This window comes from Dermacentor andersoni, chromosome 4 (assembly GCF_023375885.2).
Source record: "Dermacentor andersoni chromosome 4, qqDerAnde1_hic_scaffold, whole genome shotgun sequence".
Classification (NCBI taxonomy): Eukaryota; Metazoa; Arthropoda; class Arachnida; order Ixodida; family Ixodidae; genus Dermacentor; species Dermacentor andersoni.
Window position 1 is genome coordinate 30,549,559 of NC_092817.1, and position 22,952 is coordinate 30,572,510.

At 46.2% G+C, this 22,952-nt stretch overlaps 1 protein-coding gene across 1 annotated transcript in view; it reads right to left on the minus strand.

Annotated features, from left to right (window-relative positions):
- The window catches only part of LOC126536851 (Na(+)/dicarboxylate cotransporter 3-like), a 32,353-nt gene continuing 9,401 nt past the window's right edge, over window positions 1-22,952 (minus strand). The window contains exons 5-11 of the mRNA XM_050183870.2: window positions 22,458-22,580; window positions 22,286-22,363; window positions 19,837-19,947; window positions 17,148-17,328; window positions 15,760-15,918; window positions 10,565-10,702; window positions 1-840 (exon numbers count right to left, since the gene is read on the minus strand). Coding sequence (XP_050039827.2) covers window positions 655-840; window positions 10,565-10,702; window positions 15,760-15,918; window positions 17,148-17,328; window positions 19,837-19,947; window positions 22,286-22,363; window positions 22,458-22,580 — 976 coding nt within the window. The 3' untranslated portion in view covers window positions 1-654. The remainder of the gene's footprint in view (window positions 841-10,564; window positions 10,703-15,759; window positions 15,919-17,147; window positions 17,329-19,836; window positions 19,948-22,285; window positions 22,364-22,457; window positions 22,581-22,952) is intronic.

A 22,952-nucleotide genomic window follows, 5' to 3' on the forward strand; every position in this document is an offset into this window, starting at 1 on the left:
CATATTTTTGTTTTTCACATGAAGGTGTCAGCGCCCGCATATCTCCCGCCACTCGACATTAGGGAGTTTTCCGCACCCAAAGTTAGGCGACGAAAAGTATCCGGCGTATGAAAGCACGCAGGAAGGTATATAAAATAAAGCAAAAGGCCTGCAAAAGGACGCAAGCAGGGCGTGGGGGTTTCCGTGCACGCAAAATCGCTTGCGTGCGCCGTTTGAAACACTGCCCTATGTCCTCTGCAATATACAGGATAAACAAGATACGCTGAAAACATGAAAACAACACAAAACCATCGCACCCCACTGCTCTTGGTGGACTAGAACACATTCGATAAGTGGCGCATTTCACTGCCAAGTAGCGATACACAAGGCATGCTAACACGTGAATCACGTGCCGCGTTGGCGTATATAATAAGCTTCGCTAATTTCACGGTCACTGTGTCTGTCGTTTACACGTCACCGCGCCTTGCCGCGCTGTTCGACCCCTTTCAACTTGCCCTAGCCAGTGCAGTTCAGCATACTCCAGGAGTCCCCCGGGAGTATTGATGGACACGCTTTCACCTGAAAACTCGTAACGCATCCGCGAAGCGACTATATTAAACGTGACGATATCGTCAGCTGTCTCACAACTTCAGTGTCTGCAGATAGGCGAAGAAGTCACTCGAATGCGACCTGCGCAACGTCAATGGCCACACTGGCTGCGTCCTGATAGCCAGCTGCGAAGCCAGTTGTGTCGTTCACGAAGCCGTGCACATCAGACAGTTCATTCGGCGAAATGGTGAAGTTTATCAGCGTCATGTAGAGCACGATCACCAGGGCCTTGGTGATGAAGCCGGGTACGATCTGCCAGAAACACATGCACACAAGTGTTTAGTGCGCGCTCGTGTGCTCCCGGAGCATGGAGGACGCGGTATTTTCAGGTACCAACGTATGCCCGAACTTTGCGAAACCGAATATGGCGAAATATTTCTGTAGAAACCCGCAAATTCGCCGAGGTTGCTCAGTGGCTGTGGTGTTGGGCTGCTGTGCGGGATCGAATCCCGGCCACGGCGGCCGCATTTCGAAGGAACCGAAAAACGCCCGTGTATTTAAAATTAGGTGCACGTTAAAGAACCCCAGGTGGTCGAAATTTCCGGAGACCTCCACTACGGCGTGCCACAAAGTGGTTTTGGTACGTAAAACCCCATAATTCTAATTTTTTTAGAAACCCGCAAGGTGCAGCCAAGGCCTCCGAGATTGGGCGGCGCGCTGCTGATCTCGGAGGATAAGGGAAATTTTTCGTCAACCCTAGCGTAAGCCTAAAACTACAAAGCAAACCCATGCGGGTTTGTCAGAAAGAAAGCTTTGCAGTTGTATAAAAACTAAGCATGGTCCGTGAATCGAATCCAGCCACTAACCATTGGTCAAACACGTATTGAACGTCATTTCACAACTTGACGGGTCTGTCTCAGAGCATATATATTCTGGCATACGGCAGTAGTTTTCGATGCGTATGAACTGTGAACTTGGTTTACCATTATTACCAGTCTGGTCGTGTAACTAGTTCGCGTCAGCGTAACTCCATACAGAGGGCACAGATTAGTACAACGGGCCTGGAACAAAAGTTCGATTTTCGCGCGAAGTAACCTGCATGAGATCACTGCGTTCCGGAAGTAGCATCACTTTCGTTAAGCCGTTGGTCCCTCGAGTTATAGGTGACGCTGAAGTACCCCGTAATGTTGCATAAAAATGTTTCACAGCACGCTGGAGCATGGTGGGACATGCCACTGCCCAGTTTCAAAGGAGAATACAGTCCAACGTCACGTAATGTTTCTAGGCGGACTCATCATAGGCCATTTAACGGTATTTTGATATTAACGGTAAATTAGAGTGGTCGATCCGGTCCTCTGAGTCGGATTGCAAAAGGCTCAAGTCCGAGTCAGAGAAAGCACACGCAACCTGAACCATTCCGTTCAGTTTCCGGAGCAGTGACAGGGAAGGACACGATGGCGTAGAGGAGCTACCGGTGATGTCTGAGTGAATACCGCCGCATCACATTGCATCACGGTGAACTAGAACATGAGCCACATAAGAAATTTAAGGCTACGAAATGGCGACTACAGAGGCCATCGCTTTCAGCGTAGTCCTACGTCAGTACAGCAACTTTTCAGCACTATGATGAAGGCGCTGTCGCTATTTGCCTCTCGACTCAAAGGAAGAACTGAAGGTGGTGCTAACAAAAGCAAACGTTTTGTTGCGATGCACACAAATAATCATCATCATCATCGCCATCATCACCACCACCATCATCATCATCAGCCTGGTTACGCCCACTGCAGGGCAAAGGCCTCTCGCATACTTCTCCAACTACCCCGGTCATGTACTAATTGTGGCCATGTTGTCCCTGCAAACTTCTTAATCTCATCCGCCCACCTAACTTTTTCCGCCCCCTGCTACGCTTCCCTTCCCTTGTAATCCAGTCCGTAACCCTTAATGACCATCGGTTATCTTACCTCCTCATTACATGTCCTGCCCATGCCCATTGATTTTTCTTGATTTCAACTAAGATGTCATTAACTCGCGTTGGTTCCCTCACCCAATCTGCTCTTTTCTTCATATCATATTGACCGCAAATAAGACGGGGACAGAGGGAGAGAACACAAACAGCATGGGCTCGTGCTGTTTATGTGTTCTCTCCCTCTGTCCCCGTCTTATTTGCGGTCAATATGATATGCAGTAAATACCAACTAGGCCAAAGTGAAGTTCTTCTGCTCTTCTCTTGTCCCTTAACGTTTCACCCATCATTCTTCTTTCCATAGCTCGTTGCGTCGTCCTCAATTTAAGTAAACCCTTTTCGTAAGCCTCCAGGTTTCTGCCCCGTACCTGAGTACTGGTAAGACACAGCTGTTATACACTTTTCTCTTGAGGGATAAAGGCAACCTGCTGTTCATGATCTGAGAATGCCTGCCAAACGCACCCCAGCCCATTCTTAGTCTTCTGATTAGTTCAGTCTCATGATCCGGATCCGCGGTCACTACCTGCCCTAAGTAGATGTATTCCCTTACCATTTCCAGTACCTCGCTACCTATCGTAAACTTCTGTTCTCTTCCCGAGACTGTTAAGCATTACTTTAGTTTTCTGCAGATTAATTTTTAGACCTACCCTTCTGCTTTGCTTCTCCAGGTCAGTGAGCATGCATTGCAATTGGTCCCCTGAATTACTGAGCAAGGCAATATCAGTGAATCGCAAGTTACTAAGGTATTCTTCATTAACTCTTATGCCCAATTCTTCCCAATCCAGGTTTCTGAATACCCCCTGTAAACACGCTGTGAATAGGATTGGAGAGATCGTATCTCCCTGCCTGACGCCTTTCTTTATTGGGTTTTTGTTGCTTTCTTTATGGAGGACTACGGTGGCTGTGGAGCCGCTATAGATATCTTTCAGTATTTTTACATACGGCTCGTCTACACCCTGATTCCGCAATGTCTCCATGACTGCTGAGGTTTCGACAGAATCAAACGCTTTCTCGTAATCAATGAAAGCTATATATAAGGGTTGGTTATATTCCGCACATTTCTCTATTACTTGATTGATAGAGTGAATATGGTCTATTGTTGAGTAGCCTTTACGGAATCCTGCCTGGTCCTTTGGTTGTCAGAAGCCTAAGGTGTTCCTGATTCTATTTCCGATTAGCTTAGTAAATACTTTGTAGGTAACGGACAGTAAGCTGATCGGTCTATAACTTTTCAAGTCTTTGGCGTCCCCTTTCTTATGGATTATGATTATGTTAGCGCTCTTCCAAGATACCGGTACGCTCGAAGTCATGATGCATTGCGTATACAGAGTGGCCAGTTTTTCTAGAACAATCTGCCCACCATCCTTCAACAAATCTGCTGTTACCTGATCCTCCCCAGCTGCCTTCCCTAGACTATTCTCTCTTCCAATATCGCCGTGCCACTGGTACTGCATAAATCTCTATAGAACTCCTCAGCCACTGGAACTATCTCATCCATATTAGTAATGATATTACCGGCTTTGTCTCTTAACGCATACATCTGATTCTTGCCACAAATCACGACAGCACAATTACGAATCCGCCTAAGCGACCGAAATAGCACTGGCAAAAGCAGACTGACGAAAGCTGCACAACGCTCACGCGACCGGAAACCACCCGTATCACGTCTGTGGTAGCATTTCTGGGCGCCCCAAGTCGGATTTCAGCAATCTGAAATAACCAACCGAATGTAGTCGGAGCGCACGTTTTCGATCCCCCGAACAAAAGGTTGCCGCTTGAATGCTCCGAAACGGCAACCCGAAGATGTGAAACATACGCCGCGAAGGTAGAAAAGGGGGAGGGCGGGGGCAACAGGCTTAATGGCATGTGCCACCACACCAGAAGGAAATGCTGAATGCACGGCAACCATTCAATCAGCCATTAAAAGAAGTGCGGTTTCAACTATAGCGAGAAGCTGCGAAGGGACACATTAGCTTTTCTTTTCATCAGCATAATCATCATCATCATCATCATCGTCGTCGTCATCGTCGTCGTCGTCGTCGTCATCATCATCACCATCATCAGTCTATTTTATGTTAACTGTAGGACGGCGGCCTCTCCCAGCGATATCCAATTACCCCTAATTTCCAATAGCTGATTCCCAATTATGCCTGCAAATTTCCCACTTTCATCACACCACATAATTCTCTGGCGTCCTCGACTGTGCATACCTTCCCTCGGCACCCATTGTGTAAGAGACTACCGGTTACCTGACCTACGCATTACATAACGTGCCCAGCTAAACTTTCGCTTCGTAATGTCAACTAGAATATCGGCTCCCTACGTTTACTCTCTGATCCCCACCTGTCTCGCTGTCTCTTAACGGTACGCCTAATATTTCTCGTTATATCGCTCCTAGCGCGGTCTTCAACTTCTTCTCAAGGTTCGCTGTTAACCTCCAAGTTTCTGCATCTTATTTTAGCACTGGTAGAGTGCAATGATTGTACGACTTTCTTTGCAAGGATAGCAGTAAGCTACAGGTGATGGTTTGGTATTGCTTGGCGTATGCCCTTTAACCCATTCTTATTCTTCTGTAAATTTCTTTCTCGTAGTGCACTATAACGTAAACGTATTCAAAACTGTTTCTATTCCATTTCTGCAATCGGTCTTCCACGATTGGTGAGACATCTTTCGGGACAACCGCACTTCACTTGATAGTCACCCGACGTCACGAAATCCGCGAGAACTCCCCATCTCATATGACGTGTACACACTCATCAGGCATGACTAGAGCGAACAAACGATTTTTTCTTTTTCGATTCTACAAATTTTTTTGCCGTTAGCCCGCCGTTGTTGGTCAAAAAGCTTTCGAGCTGTGCCCCCTCCTCCTACTTGTCACGCGGCATCACAAACCTGCGAAAACTCACCAGGGGTGGCTTGCACGAACATTTAATAACGAAAATATAACGAATTTAAGAACGCGTTCTTGAATGTTCCGTAGACAACTCCTAGACCACACTAGAACGCATTCCTAAATTCGTTATTATTTAATTATTTTATTAACGAAAATATAACGAATTTAAGAACACGTTCTTGAACGTTCCGTAGACAACTTCTAGACCGCCCTTTAACGCGTTGTTAAATTCGTTATTTAATTATTTTAATAACAATAATAAAACGAATTATGGAACACGTTCTTGAATGTTCCGTAGACAACTCCTAGACCGCACTAGAACGCATTCCTAAATTCGTTATTTAATGATTTCATTAACGAAAATATAACGAATTTAAGAACGCGTTCTCGGATGTTCCATCGACAACTCCTAGACCGCACGAGAAGGCGTTCTTAAATTCGTTATTATTTAATTATTTTATTAACGAAATTATAACGAACTTAAGAACGCGTTCTTGAATGTTCCGTAGACAACTCCTAGACCGCACTAGAACGTGCTCTTAAATTCGTTATTATTTAATTATTGTATTAACGAAAATAGAACGAATTCAAGAACGCGTTCTTGAATGTTCCGTAGACAACTCCTATACCACACTAGAACGTGTTCTTAAATTCGTTATTATGTAATTATTTTATTAAGGAGAATATAACGAACTTAAGAACGCGTTCTTGAATGTTCCGTAGACAACTCCTAGACCGCACTAGAACGTGTTCTTAAATTCGTTATTATTTAATTATTGTATTAACGAAAATAGAACGAATTCAAGAACGCGTTCTTGAATGTTCCGTAGACAACTCCTATACCACACTAGAACGTGTTCTTAAATTCATTATTATTTAACGAGTTCATTAACGAAAATATAACAAATTTAAGCACACGTTCTTGAATGTTCCGTAGACAACTCCTATACCGTACTAGAACGCGTTCTTAAATTCGTTATTATGTAATTATTTTATTAAGGAGAATATAACGAACTTAAGAACGCGTTTTTGAATGTTCCGTAGACAACTCCTAGACCGCACTAGAACGTGTTCTCAAATTGGTTATTATTTAATTATGTTATTAACGAAAATATAACGAATTTAAGAACGCGTTCTTGAATGCTCCGTAGACAACTCCTAGACCGCACTACATTATTTAACGAAAATATAACGAATTTAAGAACACGTTCTTGAATGTTCCATAGACAACTCCTATGCAGCACTAGAACGCGTTCTTAACTTCATTATTATTTTTGTTAAATGTTCGTGCAAGCCGCCCCAAGTCAAAGTTGATGTGTGCGCAATAAAGATGCCATATTCTGCTGAGAGAGAGAGAGAGAAAACTTTTATTGTGAAGTTTGAGTGGAGTTTACTTTCCCAGCGGTGTGGGCTAGCGTGGCATCTGCTTTGCCGCGACGCTATCAGCCCATTCCGCCAACCGTATCTGGTCTTGCGGGTTGGAAGTTTTCGTCTTCGTCTCCCACTCGTCATGTGTGGGAGCTCGCCTAAAGAGTTCTCTCGGGGGAGGGTTCTTTTGGCATCCCCAGAAGATGTGATCTTGGTCCGCCAGGGGGCAGCTACAATGTTTGCAGTTTGGTGGATATTCACCACCGGTCATCGCAGCTAGCCTTTTTGGACTAAGTACAGATCTAGTCTGTACTCTCCTGAGGTTAGTGGCCTGTATTCTTGTTAGTGTCTCGTGCGCGGATGGATATATTCGCTTGGATTCGCGGTAATAAACGGTCATTTCGTTATAGGTGTGGATACCTTCGTGTCGGTCAACCCCGTCGGGCAAGCCCACCTCCCGGTTACTAGCTGCTCGGGCGGCTAGGTGGGCGGCCTCATTGCCAGGGTTGCCCGCATGAGCGGGTACCCACACCAACTTCAATTGATTGAGATTTTTGTTGATGATTCTAAATGCTCGAGGGGAAATGAAACCTGAGGTGTAGTTACGAATCGCTGTTTTCGAGTCGGATATAATAATCTTGGTGCCCGGAATGGAGGTGCCCATGGCGATGGCGGCCTCTTCCGCCTCCACAATGGAATATGTGTTTACCGTCGCACAGCTGATGGTGTGTCCGTCGCCATTAGTGACGGCTATGGAGTGTCGATCATCACTGGTGCGAGCAGCATCCACGTATATGGCGAGTTGGTTTTTGTAGCACTGCCAGAGTGCCGCCGCCCTAGCTTTGCGTCTACCGCTGTTTTCAGTGCTCATGTTTTTCGGAAGCGGGGGGATAATGATCTTGGTCCGGATAGTGTTAGGTATCCGCTGTCGTTGCGGGATGTCTAAGGCTGGGCGATACCCTAAGGTGTCGAGGATCCGCTGTCCCGCGTGTGTGCCGGATAATCGAACTGTTTGAGCCCATTTGTGGGCCTCTATGATTTACTCAACGTTATTATGCACGCCTGGACTCAAGAGTGCCTCCGTATTAGTCCACTTTGGTAGCCCAAGAGCCTGTTTGAATAACGTTCGGATTAGACCGTTCATCCGTTCCAAATCCCTCTTCCTGAGATGCAGGTAAGGGCAGACATACGCCACTCTGCTCAGAAAAAAAGCCTGGATTAGCCTGCAGGCATCTTTCTCCTTAACTCCGTGCCGTCGGTTGGAGACCCTCCTGAGAAGGTTCTATAATTGCCTAGCTGCAGTTTGGAGTCGTGCTACGGCTTCTTGGTTGTGCGTGTTTTGCTGGATCCACAATCCTGACACTCTGATTTTAGGAACGGGTGGGACCGGTTGTCCAGCTACCTGCACCTGAATGTGTGCGGGCATATTGGCAGCCAGATTTGCGGGATTTTTGTTCCGGACTATAAGCAATTCTGATTTTTTCGGCGAACAGCTGAGGCCATTGTTGCGAGCGTGTTTCTGCACTGCGTCAGCCGCTGCCTGCACTGATTCTGAAATTTCTCCATCCGACCCAGTGCACGTCCAGATTGTTACGTCATCGGCGCAGATTGCGTGCCTGATATGAGGAATCTTTTTGAGCTGTCGGGATAAGCCACTCATGGTGGTATTAAAGAGGAAAGGAGAAAGTACTGCTTCCTGTGGTGTACCTCTAGTGCCGAGCTCTATGGTTTTACTTTCAATATCGCCTATGTTTATGGTGGCAGTACGTCCCTTGAGGAATGTGGTAATATAGGTAAATGTTCTCTTACCTATGTTCATGTTGGATACGTTTTCTAGAATGGCTCGATGTGAGACATTGTCAAACACTTTGTGTATGTCTAATGCTAACACTGTTCGAGTTGCGCGTATAGGCGCTGGGTTAAGGATATCATTTTGTACTTGCCGCAGTATGTCTTGGGTGCACAGTTTGGGTCGAAAGCCGATCATTGTCTCTGGGAAGAGGCTGTTGGTTTAGGCATAGTCAACCAGCCTATTAAGAACTACATGCTCCATAGCCTTACCAAGATAAGATGTAAGGGATATGGGTCTGAGGTCCTCTAGACTGAGTGACTTGCCCGGTTTAGAAATGAAGACCACGCTAGCGTGCTTCCACTCTTGCGGGATAGTACCGTTTTGCCAGTGCTGATTAAAAAGCTTGGTGATCATTGTTATGGTAGGGTCATCTAGATTCTTGAGCATTTTGTTGGTGATCTTATCTTTACCGGCTGATGATGTCGTGCGTAGGCAGCTGAGAGCGGCGCGTACTTCGGCCTCGGTGATATCTTCGTCTAATGTTGTGTTTTCGTCTCCTCTGTACTCTATATATGCACCCGGCTCCCGTTCTGTATTAAGATAGTGCCCGATCAAGAGGTTTACGAATTCAGAGTCTGTTCCCAGGAAACTGTGTACGATTTTCTGAATCCTTTTATGAGCAACACATTTAGAGTGTTGTGGAGCTAGCATGTGTTTAAGCAGGGTCCAGGGGTAATTTTTACTCAACTGGCCATTCATGTTGTCGCATAATTGGTTCCACTGCATAGTGCTGAGCTCGCTAGAGTAGTCCTGAATCTCTTTCTCTAGGGCGGCGAGTTCGTGGCGCAGCGTGCGGTTGATCTTATTCTTTAGCCATCTCTGCTGAAGGTCTTGATGCTTTTCCCATAGACCTAGGAGTTTTGAGTCTGGCACGGGACCTTCCTCTTCTATCGGTGCCATGGTTGTGGCATTGTCCACATCCTGGATAAGCTCTTTCGTTCACTGCTGCTGAAATCTGCTGAATTTTTTTTTTTCTTCGGAATAGCTGGACACTGCCCCGTTCGGCCTACCGACCACTCGAACGCTGGCTACTCGAAGCTGCCGGGGAGCATGAATTTATTTGCATATAATAAGCATTCTTGCGCGGCAGCATAACATTGTGGAGTCGTTCTGGCACTTTTACGACATCGCACTGCCAACTCTTCTTCACGCAGGATCCGTTCTAGTGGCATTTTTAGCCCTTCAGTTGCACATCGCCGCGATTTTCGACCAGCCACGGCAAGCTGAACAAGGTGAAGCGGGTCAGTTGCACACGCCGGCACCACCCTCTTAATCCGATTATTTACTTTCACTAGACTAACTCGGCTCCACCGAAATTCTACCAACTGCTGCGTGCTCCTCGCCTCGTGTCAGCCAACTAGTTAAAAAAAAAAAACGGTCATGACATGCAATGCCGTTCGTTTTGAAAGCAAACAAAAGTGACTTCCTATAAACGAGGAGAGCGTTTGAGTGGTGTGTTCAAGTAACGCTGCGGGTCAACGCTCTATGCTTGCGTCGGCGTTTCTGTAAATTTGACGTGAGGAGATTGGAACAAGAAATTGGAATGGTTTTACACTATAGGGCCCATGACCAGCGTTTTCTTTTTATGTCATAGGCTTACCTCGGTGACGTTACGACTGGCCCCGATTGTCGTACGAACACGAAGCGAAGCAAAGTGGCACGTGACAACACCGCGCAGAATATGGTTGGCTTTGTGTGACCGACACTCATGACAATATACAACGACCTCCCGTTCTGCCTGCTCGAAACAGGAAGTGTTACTTTGGGCAGTGACAAAATCCGCCATGTTGTCAAATTCGCCATCTTGTCAGCTCTGTTAGGCTCAGAGGGCTGCTACGGCTTCTCTGATTTGTTCAAAGTGCCGCTATTGCAGAAGTTGACAACATGGCGGCATTTGAGAATGTCCACACCAGCACCCAGGGGATGAAAATTTCTGGCAACGTCGCTGCAGCCCACTAACCATTTGAAGCGAAGTCATGCTGCCCAACTCAAAGGCCATAGCGTTGTTTGGGCTCGCCGACGGGAGGATGAGGCTCAGCTGGCACATCACGCTCACCGGAAGTAGGAACAAGTGAGGTTCTCGATGCAGCTTGCGCGACTGCGTTGCATCAAGTGAACAATGCCGTGCCTCGTTAGCTCTTCAGCGCGTTCCAGCAAGGTATTGCGCGGGTTATTGGCTGCTCGTTTTGCGCATTCATCTCAGGGTAAACGGCAGTGTTGCTTTACTGCTTCCGCGCCCTTGGATGTGCACCGGCGTTGTGCGATGAGGATGTCTGCGACGTGCCTTACGGAAGTTCTGACAGTTCACAATGCGACGCATTCGGTGCCTCTTTACCAAGCACTTCGCAATAAGTAGATTACTGTCTCGCCTCATTCTGGGCATATTATATTAAAAATTATATTATGCAATGCCACGTACTGTGGAAACCGGTGTTAGCGAAGCTTTGATGAGCCTGCAAGACAAACCCGCTCAGCACACCACCGAAAAACTCAGAGCACTTCGGCGACGAACGCATCCTAACCAGCCCGTAACGGGTCTCCAGTCGCAGTGACGCACCTTTCAGGGGCAATGTTCTCGAGCGATTAATTTCCGATGTACTATAAACTTCGCGCGAGATTTGGCCTGTGTGGGCACCGGCTGCGTCGAAATAGACGGCCGATAGCGCACCTTTAGCACTCTGCGAAGATAGCGAGCTTGGCACAGTGCCAGCCACGTTTTCAGCCATATACACCGACACGTCGGGTGCCGAGTCACGCGAAATATCGGCAAAATGTATTTGCGACCGCCACAGTATGGTGCCTTAAGTAGCGACAGCTTTTGCTTGGCGAGACGGACGACGACACGCCAAATCACGGAGGGGTAAGCAAAGAAACCGTTGCCTTAAAATAGCAGTATCACTGACGGGTCTTAAGACAAGCAGGTTCTACCGACAGAACCACCCAGTGCTATATGCGTTAGTAGGGTTGGCAATATCGATGGATGATTAATCGATTAATCTATTAGATGTATCCGGCAAAACAATTATTCTTCATCGATGTCCACCTTTCACTTAATCGACATAATCGATTAGACCTTAATGAGAGCAGCATTCCGGGCAAGTTGGTAATCCAAGCCTCTTGAGGATCAATGCACGATTGTTTCCCGTGGCAGTACGCAGCTCATCCGTGAGATATCTGAAGCGCAGATGATCGCGAAATTGGGTGATGCGTGTGTTAGCTTCCCGTCCCTGGCTCTCACAGAAAAAGAATTAAGTTACATGGACGCGGCATCACATGACACGTAACCATGTTACATGAATTCGCACTTCATTTCCTTGTAAGCGCATGCGCGATCTACGTTGCCTACCATGTATAAAATGACGCAGTGGCACAATAAACTTAGTTGAAAGTTTGCGCTTGGTGTGTCGTTTTCTCTCACGTCCGTGTCGTTTTTATGTCGCGCAATATCATTTAAGCGATTAGACGTGTTCTATAAGTCGTTTTGGAGAGCTTGACAGGAGTGGCGTGAAAATTTTGAAATCACACTAGAATGGCGACGCACTACCACTGACTGTCTGGCTGTAGTAAAGCGACTGCCGACTGTTCGTTTTTTCGAGTCCCGAGTGACGCCCAGCCGAGCAGTTCTGTTATCTTCCCCTACACCAGACACACCACCCCGCTACCCGAAGCCTCAGGCTTGAAATGCCTTCGAAATTCAAGGCATACTATAGCAACCCCGTCGTTGGATCGTCGTGCCACTCCCAGTCCACTGAATACGTGACACACAGCAGGCGCGCCGGCATGTAGCATGTATTTGACGTAGCGATGGAGTTCATGTCGATTGCAGCAAATCTATAGCGTCCGAGTACCTACTTTCGCATGCTGGTTGTGTGCCATTCAAATTTTATAACATATATTGTTTATATTTTCTAAAGCCACCGGCGACAATTATATTAGTGTTTAACAAGTTAAAGATTATCCTTTATCAAACGTTTATAGACTCGTGTTTCAAACTTGGTTCCACCTCTCAATCATTAAGGTATGGCCCTACAAAAGTGTATAACTGTGGTTCGAGCTTTCTGAAAGTGCCGGGCAAAAATTTCCATTAATCAATTATACCATGACAAACCCTACATCAAAAGCGATTAATCGACTAAAGGTTAAAATGACGCATGATTAACCGTTATTGTAATAAAACGATAATGACCATCCCTACCCGTTAGGCCACATAGGCATGCACAGCACAAGAGAATAACAAGCTTATTTCACTCCTTCAAGCCCACGTGAGTCTAGCGCCTCGAGACGGTCGGCGCGTACGTCGCGTAAGCGCGCCTGCTTCTCTCATCCTTCCGTGTTGCAGCCAGTGCTTTGACACGCTGCGTGACAAGGCACCGATTTTAGGAGCGGCCCAGGTCGTAAAGAAAGATGTAACAACGTAACGCTGCATAGCCGGATTGCGATAAATTAACCTCGATGCCTGCGTTCTCGCCATCGTCGTCAACTCCTCGTCGTGTCGTCGCCTTGTTGCCATCACCCACGCTCGCTCTACGTGTTGCGCCATATGGTAACACATCGCGGAACCTCAAACGATGCTCATAGCCACGTGCCTGTCATATACAGGACGCAATTTTTTTAGCTGCACTGACTCGTTTTTTAATCGCCACTGTCAGATAGCCCCAATTCTAACCCTCAGTCTAAATTACTCGACGAGGCTGCGATTACTTCTAAGAAAATTTAAAATGCATAATTAAAGAATTAACATAACTAGGCTAAGCAACATTTTATGTAACTTATTTTAAGGCACATATTTGAATCTACGAATTATAACCGGCGAGTTCGCAAGGTGTATCCACTCGGAAGGAATTCTCAGGGCTGTTTCGACATATTTCAATATGTCCGACGAAATGCATTGGCATTCCAGTTATTTCTTTAAAAATGAAGGTAACTGGAACATTTCATCGGAAACTTTGAAAATTATTATCTCGAAACTGATGCACTCCTGAGAAATCGTTCCAAGTGGCTTGCGGACTCACCGGCTATAATTCGTAGATATAAATATGTGACACAAAATAATTATGAAGTTCATTAGCGTAATGATTATATATATATATATATATATATATATATATATATATATATATATATATATATATATATAGTTAGACATAGCGTTGTTTCGGCTCGCCGACGGGAGGATCAAGCTCAGGTGGCACATCACGCTCACCGGAAGTAGGACTGAGTGTGGCTCTCGATTCAACTTGCGGCACTGCGTTGCACCAAGTGCCCTGCCTCGTTAGCTCTGCAGCGCGCTCCAGCAAGATTTTGCGCGGGTTATTGGCTGCTCGTTTTGCATATTCATCCCAGAGTGTATAAAGACGCGCGTGGACGCGAAAAAACAAACCAGCAAGAACGCAATTTTAAGCGCGTAAGCGCTTCTTTTGGTTATCGTGTGCGCGTTTAACCCATGTTCCAATGCAAACTTAATTTTTTATGGCAGTAGTAAGCATAAAAAGATACCTGTTTCTGAATTGAAAGTATTGAGAAGCAACTTTAATCTCTACCCGCCGCGGTAGCACACACTGGCGTTGCGCTGCTGAGCTCGAGGTGGCGGGTTCGATCCCGGGTGCAGCGGCCGCACTTCGATGGAGGCGAAATGCAAAAACGCTCGCGCACCATGCATACGGCGTGCCTCATTATCAGATCGCCATTTTGGCTGATAGAACCCTAGAAGTTAAAGAAAAGCTGGCTCTCCCGTAATCGAGAGTAGAAGCAACCATGAAAGGGCCACCGGCAAAGTAGATTGGTTGGACATGATACTAGCCACGACCTTAATATAGGTGTAGTGCACGTTCGCAACGGCGCACCCCACCACACCACACCGCACCACACCATACTCCACACCATACTGGTCCATGTGGACGCAGTCCTTTCACTGACAGAACTTCATTGTAAGTCTCGTCAAGCAGCCATCCACGGAGCGCCGGACGCTACTGGCTTGGACGCTGCCGGACGCGTCGCAGACCTCCCGGACCGCATCGTTGAAAAGACCACAGGCAACTCAGTCTCAGCGCCAAAAGATGACAATAAAGTGTATAGTTGCCTGCATCTGCATTCTGAACGTCGCTATTGGAAATGACAAATAAAACTTGAGCGTACGAGAAGTTACAGCTTGAGTGGTATTGTGAACGAACATTTTGAAGAACTCGGGAGCAATACTTTTTTTTGTAATGTGTTTGAGAAGTAACTAGCGTATGTATACGCTCTTGACGGGTTGCCCGGATGAACTCATTTTGTTCTCACAACTTGCCCGGATGTTTTCTCTTTTGAGTGCCCGGATGAAGGATCTGGTTTTTGGCTCGGGGTCACTTGAAGGTCGCCGACAACGGGAGCTAAAAGCATTTCATGCTTAAAATAACTCTAATATCAATTTTTTTCCACCTGTTTCTATGTTCCTGTTGTTCCTACGTTCTTCTTGGCCTCCGGCATACTAAAATTTCTGCTATAATTCTAAAATAAAAACTGTACAGCTTCATTCTGAGCACTTTCTACTTTTTCTATGTATATTTGGGTTCAAGGATCCACACCATGCTGGCATATCAAAGTATTGACCGGACGTTGATAACACACGGCAAAGCGTTGTAGCTTTCGCCACAAAGTCCTTTTGATTTCCCTTCATAAATCCAACGGCGCGAGACGCTTTGTGGAGAATGGGATCAATGCGACGTTTCCAAGGTAAATCAGCGTTATCATGATAAATTCAATATATCAATAATAACAAGATTTCACGATATATATTAGAGTTGGGAATACATTTTACGCTGTTACCGCATTCGAAATCAGCATGGTCATTGAGCGCAATCATTTAACTTCTTGGCTATTTTTGTAGATGCCCTTTTCAGGCAAGATTGCTGAATTTTAACATATTACTGGGCTTGTTAATGCATCTCGACTGTATGGTTCGGCCAGCACAACGTAGTACAGGAACCCATGACTTTCTGTCGTGCACGTGTTATGTTATACTGGCCGAACAAATTGTCGAACTGTTCACAAAGCAAACAACTCATTCCGTGCTACTGTTGTGACATTCCTCCAGCTAAACACAACACCTACAAGCTCAGTGACGATAGCGTTCAATGCGGGTTCGGAGTGAGCATCGTTTAAAATTCACCGACGTACTATCCTGTATCCGATCCTGGTGAAGTGGCGTAGCCGGCTCTTGAATGTGGTCAGCTCACCGAAGCAGCCCATAATCAGCACCGAGATGTATTGGTGGTAGAGAGGCGGCATGCTGAGGTTGAACAGCTTGTCCTCGAGCATCTTGTACACGCCGTTATTCTGCGAACGGCAGTGGTGAGCCGATACCAAATCATGTTGTGCTTCCATTCAACCAAGTGCTAGCGCTTAGTTGAGCACATTTCACTGCCGGTAGTGATCTTAGGAATACATGTTGAACACGAAAAATTTCGTACATTCCGAAGCTTTCAGGAATTAACAGTTGAAGCAGAAAACACAGGTATAGTGGAAGCGAAGTGGGAAGAGTACGATAAACACTCGCCGGGACATATCAGATCGCTCACCGCAAGGCATGAGTGTCCGAGCCGTCAAAATGTCGAAGTGTGTGTGCTCTTCAAATAACTGCATTTGTTTAAGACAGAGATCAAAAGAGCCAACATTCCTGCGCTTGAGTTCCACAAAGCTCGGAGCGTAATCATGAAACGAGCGATGTAGGTCATTGACGTTTGGAATGACGCCTCATTTTCTTCGCATCCATAGAGACCAATTTCGGTTAACCCGGAGTGATAAACGAAAACGCCACAGCGCCCTCTGTCTGGTGCAAGGTGCTTATGCACGTCATCTAAACTTTAAAGGCAGAGTGATGATCGCTCAGCCAGAGGACAGTTCCCTATCCCAGCTCAACGGGGTTATTGAAGGGTGCCTGACACGGTCAGCCAATGTTCGTACTTCAAGGTTTATTGGAGTGTTTCACCACAGTGCCTACAGTACAAATGCCACACCACAGTACGATTGCTTGCGCAATAAATAGCTACGAGGGGCCTGCTTTGTACTACACGCGGTGGTTGCGGATGTACGCATGGCGCCGCATTGAGTGCAATGCGGTATACCATATTCAATGGACACGTGAAGGACAAAATTGAGATCACGTGAGAGTGAAGAGCACAGAAAGCCGCACCCAAGGAGCTGACGAGCAACTCAGAATAGTATTCATCTCACTTGGGCGAACTCGTTCTCACTAACGAAAAGTACGGGAGCAATTCACGTGGCGAGCACCGTAAATGGTTGTAGGATTGAATGAATTGGCTAACAATTGGCTAATATCGCGTTGCAGGATTACCATGCGGCCCCGAACAGTCGGCGACCACTGCGGCAGTGTGAGCGTACGATACGTAGTGTCCATATGGAAACCAAACAAGCAACAGATGGCAGAATGTTTCGCGCACAATAATACATGACTACAGGAAGCCCCAAGTGGCATTTACCGCATTAACTTAATGCTGCTCACTGAACAGCGGTCACGAAACGCCCCCGTATATGCAACCACTCACCTCTATTGCCGTGGTGACGGTGGAGGAACTGCCCAGGATGAAGATGACGCCCCAGGGAAGGCGCTTAAGCATGTCGGCCCACTCGATGATCTGCGTCTGGTGTGCCTCGGGGAGGATGTCCGCAGGAAAAAGAAAGGCCAGCATACCCACGATGATGCCAACCGATGCGTCCGTCACCTCCCTTCGAAGCGGAATGCACATTGTAACGTATCTGGCGAGGCAACAAGGCGCGTTGTGGTAAGCGAAAACTAAGCTTAGAAGTCTTATCACGTAGTCTTTTATGGCGACGTGAGCTCTGACAGAGTGTCTGATCGCTTGAATTGACTACGAGCACTAGATTCGATGTGTAGACAAATACGCTCACTGGTCGGCAAATTTTGTCAGTCGACACTTCGCGTGACAGACAAAAGCATGTGGTGCGTGTATTTATGCTCTCAGTGATACCTGAAGGCAACGGTAGTGATCCTTCAAGTGAATAGCAGCTGCTTTTTTGGCGCCTTTATGATGACATTACCAATGACAGGTGCATTCTCATGCAAGTGTAATCGTAATGTGCAGCTGGTTTCCTGCCCATTAGAGGTAAATATTCCTTCTAAGAGAACGCTAAGATTTTAATTAGCACCGTTTAATTATTTTTCTTTTCCCGTACGATAGAAAAAAGAAGTGTTTGGAGATTTGTTGCCCAGGTTGTCCGCAAGTAAACATCTAAAACAATAAGTCATATAGGTGTCTATGCGAAATCAGCCTTGTGTTGTCGCAGGAGGCACATGGCTCATAAAACACCGAAAACATGTCCGTGATGTACCCGCTCCCGCTTCGTCACTGCCTCCCATCCGTATGTCTCCGGCCCTCAGCAAGTCATGTTTGTCCGGGGAGCGAGCCAACAGCACAAAGGTTACTCCGAAAGTTTCGCTTCATGCGCGGTCAGTGCGTAGGACGGTTAGAGTGATCGGAGCATTTAGAGAGCCGGAACGGAGGGCGGTAGTTGCATCTAATTCAGAGTCGAGATGGCACCTCCCAATCCCAGTGTAAGGTTTCCTTGCTTAAAAGATAGCGGGGCTCAAAAGTACAGTGCCTGCACCAAGGTAGATATAAGATGTGTTCTACTGAATGTGAATGTTGCACTGCACACTGTTCTGCCACCGCGATGGCAGAAGGTCGAGCTCCGGCCGCCAGTAACGAATCAGCCAGGCGCCTCCGATAAAGCAGTGAGCGTCGAGCAAGGCGAGCCACCGCGGTACGCGAGCGGCGCAAGCAGCCGCAATAAGCACTTAGATGGCGGCCTGAATTTATGTCGTACGGTAGTCCATCCTACAGTTTAAAAACAATTGCGGAACGTCCTTGAACGGGAATTATCCAAGATATGCTTAGCGGTAGGCCTATGTATTAGGCTTCGGTTTGCTTCTGCTGCTGTTTCAGCTGTTTTGTAAACGTATTGTGAGGAGAGTAATTGTAGCATATGTGTGGGGAATCAAAGACAACGTATATAAATATATACACTCACGTAGTCTTGTATTTCCCATTCCATCTACGTACAGTCTTCTCTTTCCCTCTTGTGTGTGTATCGTACTTCTCCCTCGCGTTTCCCCTTGTGCGTGTTTGGTCCCAATATATACTGAGTACGGGTCTATTGGTGCTGAAGTAAGACACGTACTTTAGCGCCTTTACGTTTTGGATGCCACGTCCGTATACATGATCAATGACTCATCCTTGTCTTCTGCTACGCACGTACGTAGAGGGTGTTTGTCCGAACACTTCCTCCAGGTACTACGGCAACTCTGTTTGCGGGCTTTGATACCTTCACGTTGAAATCACCCACTACAAGCACGGGCGTTCTCTTTTCCACGGAACTGTCATAACCAGGAAGGCAGGAGTTCAGCGCGTACCGTGCGAGACTCACTGACAAAAGTATAGTAATGAGTCGTTATCACGCCACGTCTGCCGGCCACTGCCAAGCGCGCACACAATGGGCTTAAACTGCGCATTCTCCCCCTGTATTGGAAAAGGGTTCAATACCGGGCAACTGTCGGCCCGGTATTACACTATTTCCGCGATCGGCCCACATTTTTTGGCCACGGACAGATGGACAGAATTTTCGGGCCTACGTTCCCCATAATGATATATACGCATTAAAAGGCGAATGTCTGGCAGCAACAGCGAAAAGCCAATTCTGCTCCACGAAGAAACGCTTACAAAAGAAGGTGACCGCGTATTCACGGAAGCTTCTGTCGATCGTCTCTTTTATCAGCTAAATTTGTTAGCCAAATTTTTATGGTCGTTAGACGATTGAGTTTCAGTGTACAGCGCATTGAGGGGCACACAATTAAGCCAGGTGTTTATGACAAGATTGTTGCCTGCTCGCTTTTAGGCCACTGAAATTTAAGCCACATCCCGACCCACATCCAGCTGTCTTTCGGCGCCTAATGAAAGAACCCCGCTACTGTTAGGTAGCCAGCAAATGACGGTTTGGGTCATTTAATGACCCGAACCCGTCAGTCTGGCTCAGTTCTAACGCCCCAGTAATGCAAAATAAAAATAAATTATACAGACGATAACGTTGGCAAAATAAGAATATGGACCATAACAAGCCAAGGAGGGCAACAAACACGATGCTATGAAGGCTGTTCAGCCGCATTTATAAGAAACGGTTTCATGAAAAATATTTGAAAAGCATTGCAGCAATTCTCACCTTTCAATACCGAGCCAATCTCCCCATCCGGTGCTCATGAATGTAGGCTCCCGAAAAATCAGTAGGACCATGGCCGTGCCAACAAGGAAGGCGGCGATGTACTCGCCGTAGCTGGACGTTAAAAGAAAAGCATGAACGCCGCCGGTTTGGAACTATTCTAGGTTTACGTTCACTGAGCATGTGGCGGCAGTTTTTGCCGCAAAAGCGGTTTTACAGCTAAGCCTCGACCATATTAGAAAAAGCTTAAGTACATTTGCATGAAATGCGGGAACAACCATAACCCTTTCGGTTCTCACTTGCTCGGGAAGCTCGCGTCTCGAGACGGTTCAAACGCTTGTTCACGCTCACAAAGGCACAAATGTGTCACAACGCCTCTATGCATCTTTCTGGACTCCGAAACGCACCCTTGGCGATCAGCCATGATCACTTGAGGAATAGAGAAATCTAACAGTTTCAGTTTTGGTTACCGATATCCGCAAGGAGCCACCGGGTTTTGCGATGTTTCACGGCAACCCGCCATGAATCCATCGCGAGAATGCGTTACATCGATGGCGAAGAGGACAACAGGCTGAGTTAAGCCAAAACCGAGCAAGCGTCAGGCATCAGAAACGAGCAAGAAACGTTCATTTTGACCGCGCCACTCGCCCATACCGGGACTCACGCCAACGAGATTCTACTTCTACACCTCCTATTTGCACACAGCTTATTCCTGCACTGTTCAGAAGCATGAGCGTCTGCGGTCATCTAGTTTGTTTCAGTAATCAAATAAGCCTAATATTTTTTGTATGTGAATGGTAAAGACCCCTTGTGCTGGTGAGTCAGCAATTTTAGTGAGTCGCCAGAACGGGTGCTTTATAACTGTTCAGCGTTCTCCTTCGACCCCAACGTATAGTTAGGTGTGCTCTGTCGTTCTTCTCAATGGACTAGTAGAAGCTCATGACATAACATAGGGAAGCGCTGCAGAAAATCATCCGGTCTAACAAAAAAGTCGAAGAACGTGATGTTATGAAGATACGGCAGCCTTGCCATCATTGTCGCTTCAGGCTTTGCTACGTGCGCGTTGAGCGCGTAATCTACCGCCGCCATATTTATACTGGCGGGCGAATTTCTTCCAAAAGTCAAAGTCGGTACTTGGAGACCAATTTCCAAAAGCTACCTTGGACCGCATAGCAAAAGAAAAAGCGGTTAATCACCTCACAAATTGAAAGTCATCGTCGTTAGGCACGATTTATTTATCGATTGGTTTAATATTTTATGTTTATCTATCTATAGGTCTATAGTGTGATGTCTTTCACACTATAACGTCAAATTATATCAGTATGCTGATGACACTGTCCTTGTTTCATACGCTCGAAGTTACACTGACGCCATCTCTTCTTTACAAATGACAACAACAAAAGTAATGGACTAGTTGCGGAATAATGTAGTCGATATCAATGCATCCAAAACTCAACTAATCTGTTTCCACAACCCTGTCAAGCAAGTTACCCTATTGTCCCCATTATATTTGCACACATCACATTGCAATAATCCCTGTTCCTGTGACACTGTGCAATACGCTTGTTCAATTAAATACCTTGGTGTCTTTTTTGACACTGATTTATCCAGGAACTCACATTTCGCACATATTTGTTAAAAACTTCGAGCAGTGTCTTGTGTTTTGAATAATATAAAATTTTACATGCCATTGTCTGTCCGAAAGCTTGCAGTACATGCCTTATGCTACAGTGTAATCCGGTATGGGATATCTACATATGGTCATGGCGCACAACATTTGGTAAACCGGATCAATTCCGTCCTTCGTGCTATTATGAAGCATCATGATGTCTCCCCCAAATCTCATGTGTTCAAAACTTTGTCTTTGCTAGAAACTGTTGTCTTAAACCATTTTTGGATAAGCCAGTATAAAATTCTTTATGTGCCTGTTCGTTGCCTGAGACCAAAGAATCCACGAACTTGTGTACACGTAAAATACAGAACTAGCGCTCGAAACGATGGCACCAAAGCTTCTGACGAAATAAAACAGACACCTCCAACATGTCAGAAGCAGTTCTCTTAGTCCAGAATAATTATTTGATGTGGCGTAACAGGTGTCGCGTTCTAATTATTCCGTAACAAAAACGTCGTCACAAAAGCATAAAGACAAACATTTTGCGCGCTATATATACTTACCGACGTTAAAAGAGCAGTTTTGAAGCGGAACGTCCGCCTCAGCGTAATTCATTATAAATTAATAAATTATGGGTTCGAAAAGGTAATACATTAACTTGCCCTTTGTTGCGTGCTAGTTTCCGAGAGCAGTTTTACTCGTAACTCTGCATAACGCACCGCTAACGCAGTCCAATTTGACTTCTAGCCAAATATTTAGTGCGGTCGTATATGATTTCTATTTGTCGACATGCCCCACAGAACCTGTCAGCCTGTCGTCCAGTTTTCTCTTTTCGCGTACCTGACACGTCCCATGATGTGCAGTCGGTCCCGAATGACGACGTTGCTCTTGGGGGCGGTGGCAGTCTCGATGATGTCGCTGTTTACGAAGACAACGATGGAGGCAATGAAGAGGCACAAACGCACATCAGGAAAACTATACTTATGCCAAGATCCAAAGTGACGGTACTTACTAGTTCCGAGTGTGGATGTAATAAATGATTCTGGCGGCGATGACCATGAGCGTGAAGCAGAACGGGACGTGTACTAGAAGCCACGTGTAGACGTCCAGGGTGACGTTCGGCAGTTTGACGTTCCTTGAAGGATAAAAAAATATATAAATAAATATGAATACACAGTAAACAGCCTGAAGAGCGCCGGTGGGTGTGCGGAAATTCATGGTGACGGACGTTCCTCATAATATATATATATATATATATATATATACGCGTGCTGTCATTACTAAATTAGGTCATAAATTATGAACACCTCAGGCCAGACCACAAAATAATAATAATAATAATGTATGTATATTAATCTTGTAGTACAGGCCCGCATCAGAAGAAACTGGGCAGTTATCACGGCACCTGCACAGGCAGTAATTGAAATAAGCCAACACCGTGCGACCTACTCCATTTTTCGAGCTCAATCGTTAGCTGCATGCAGAGATGTCAGGACGTAATAACGCA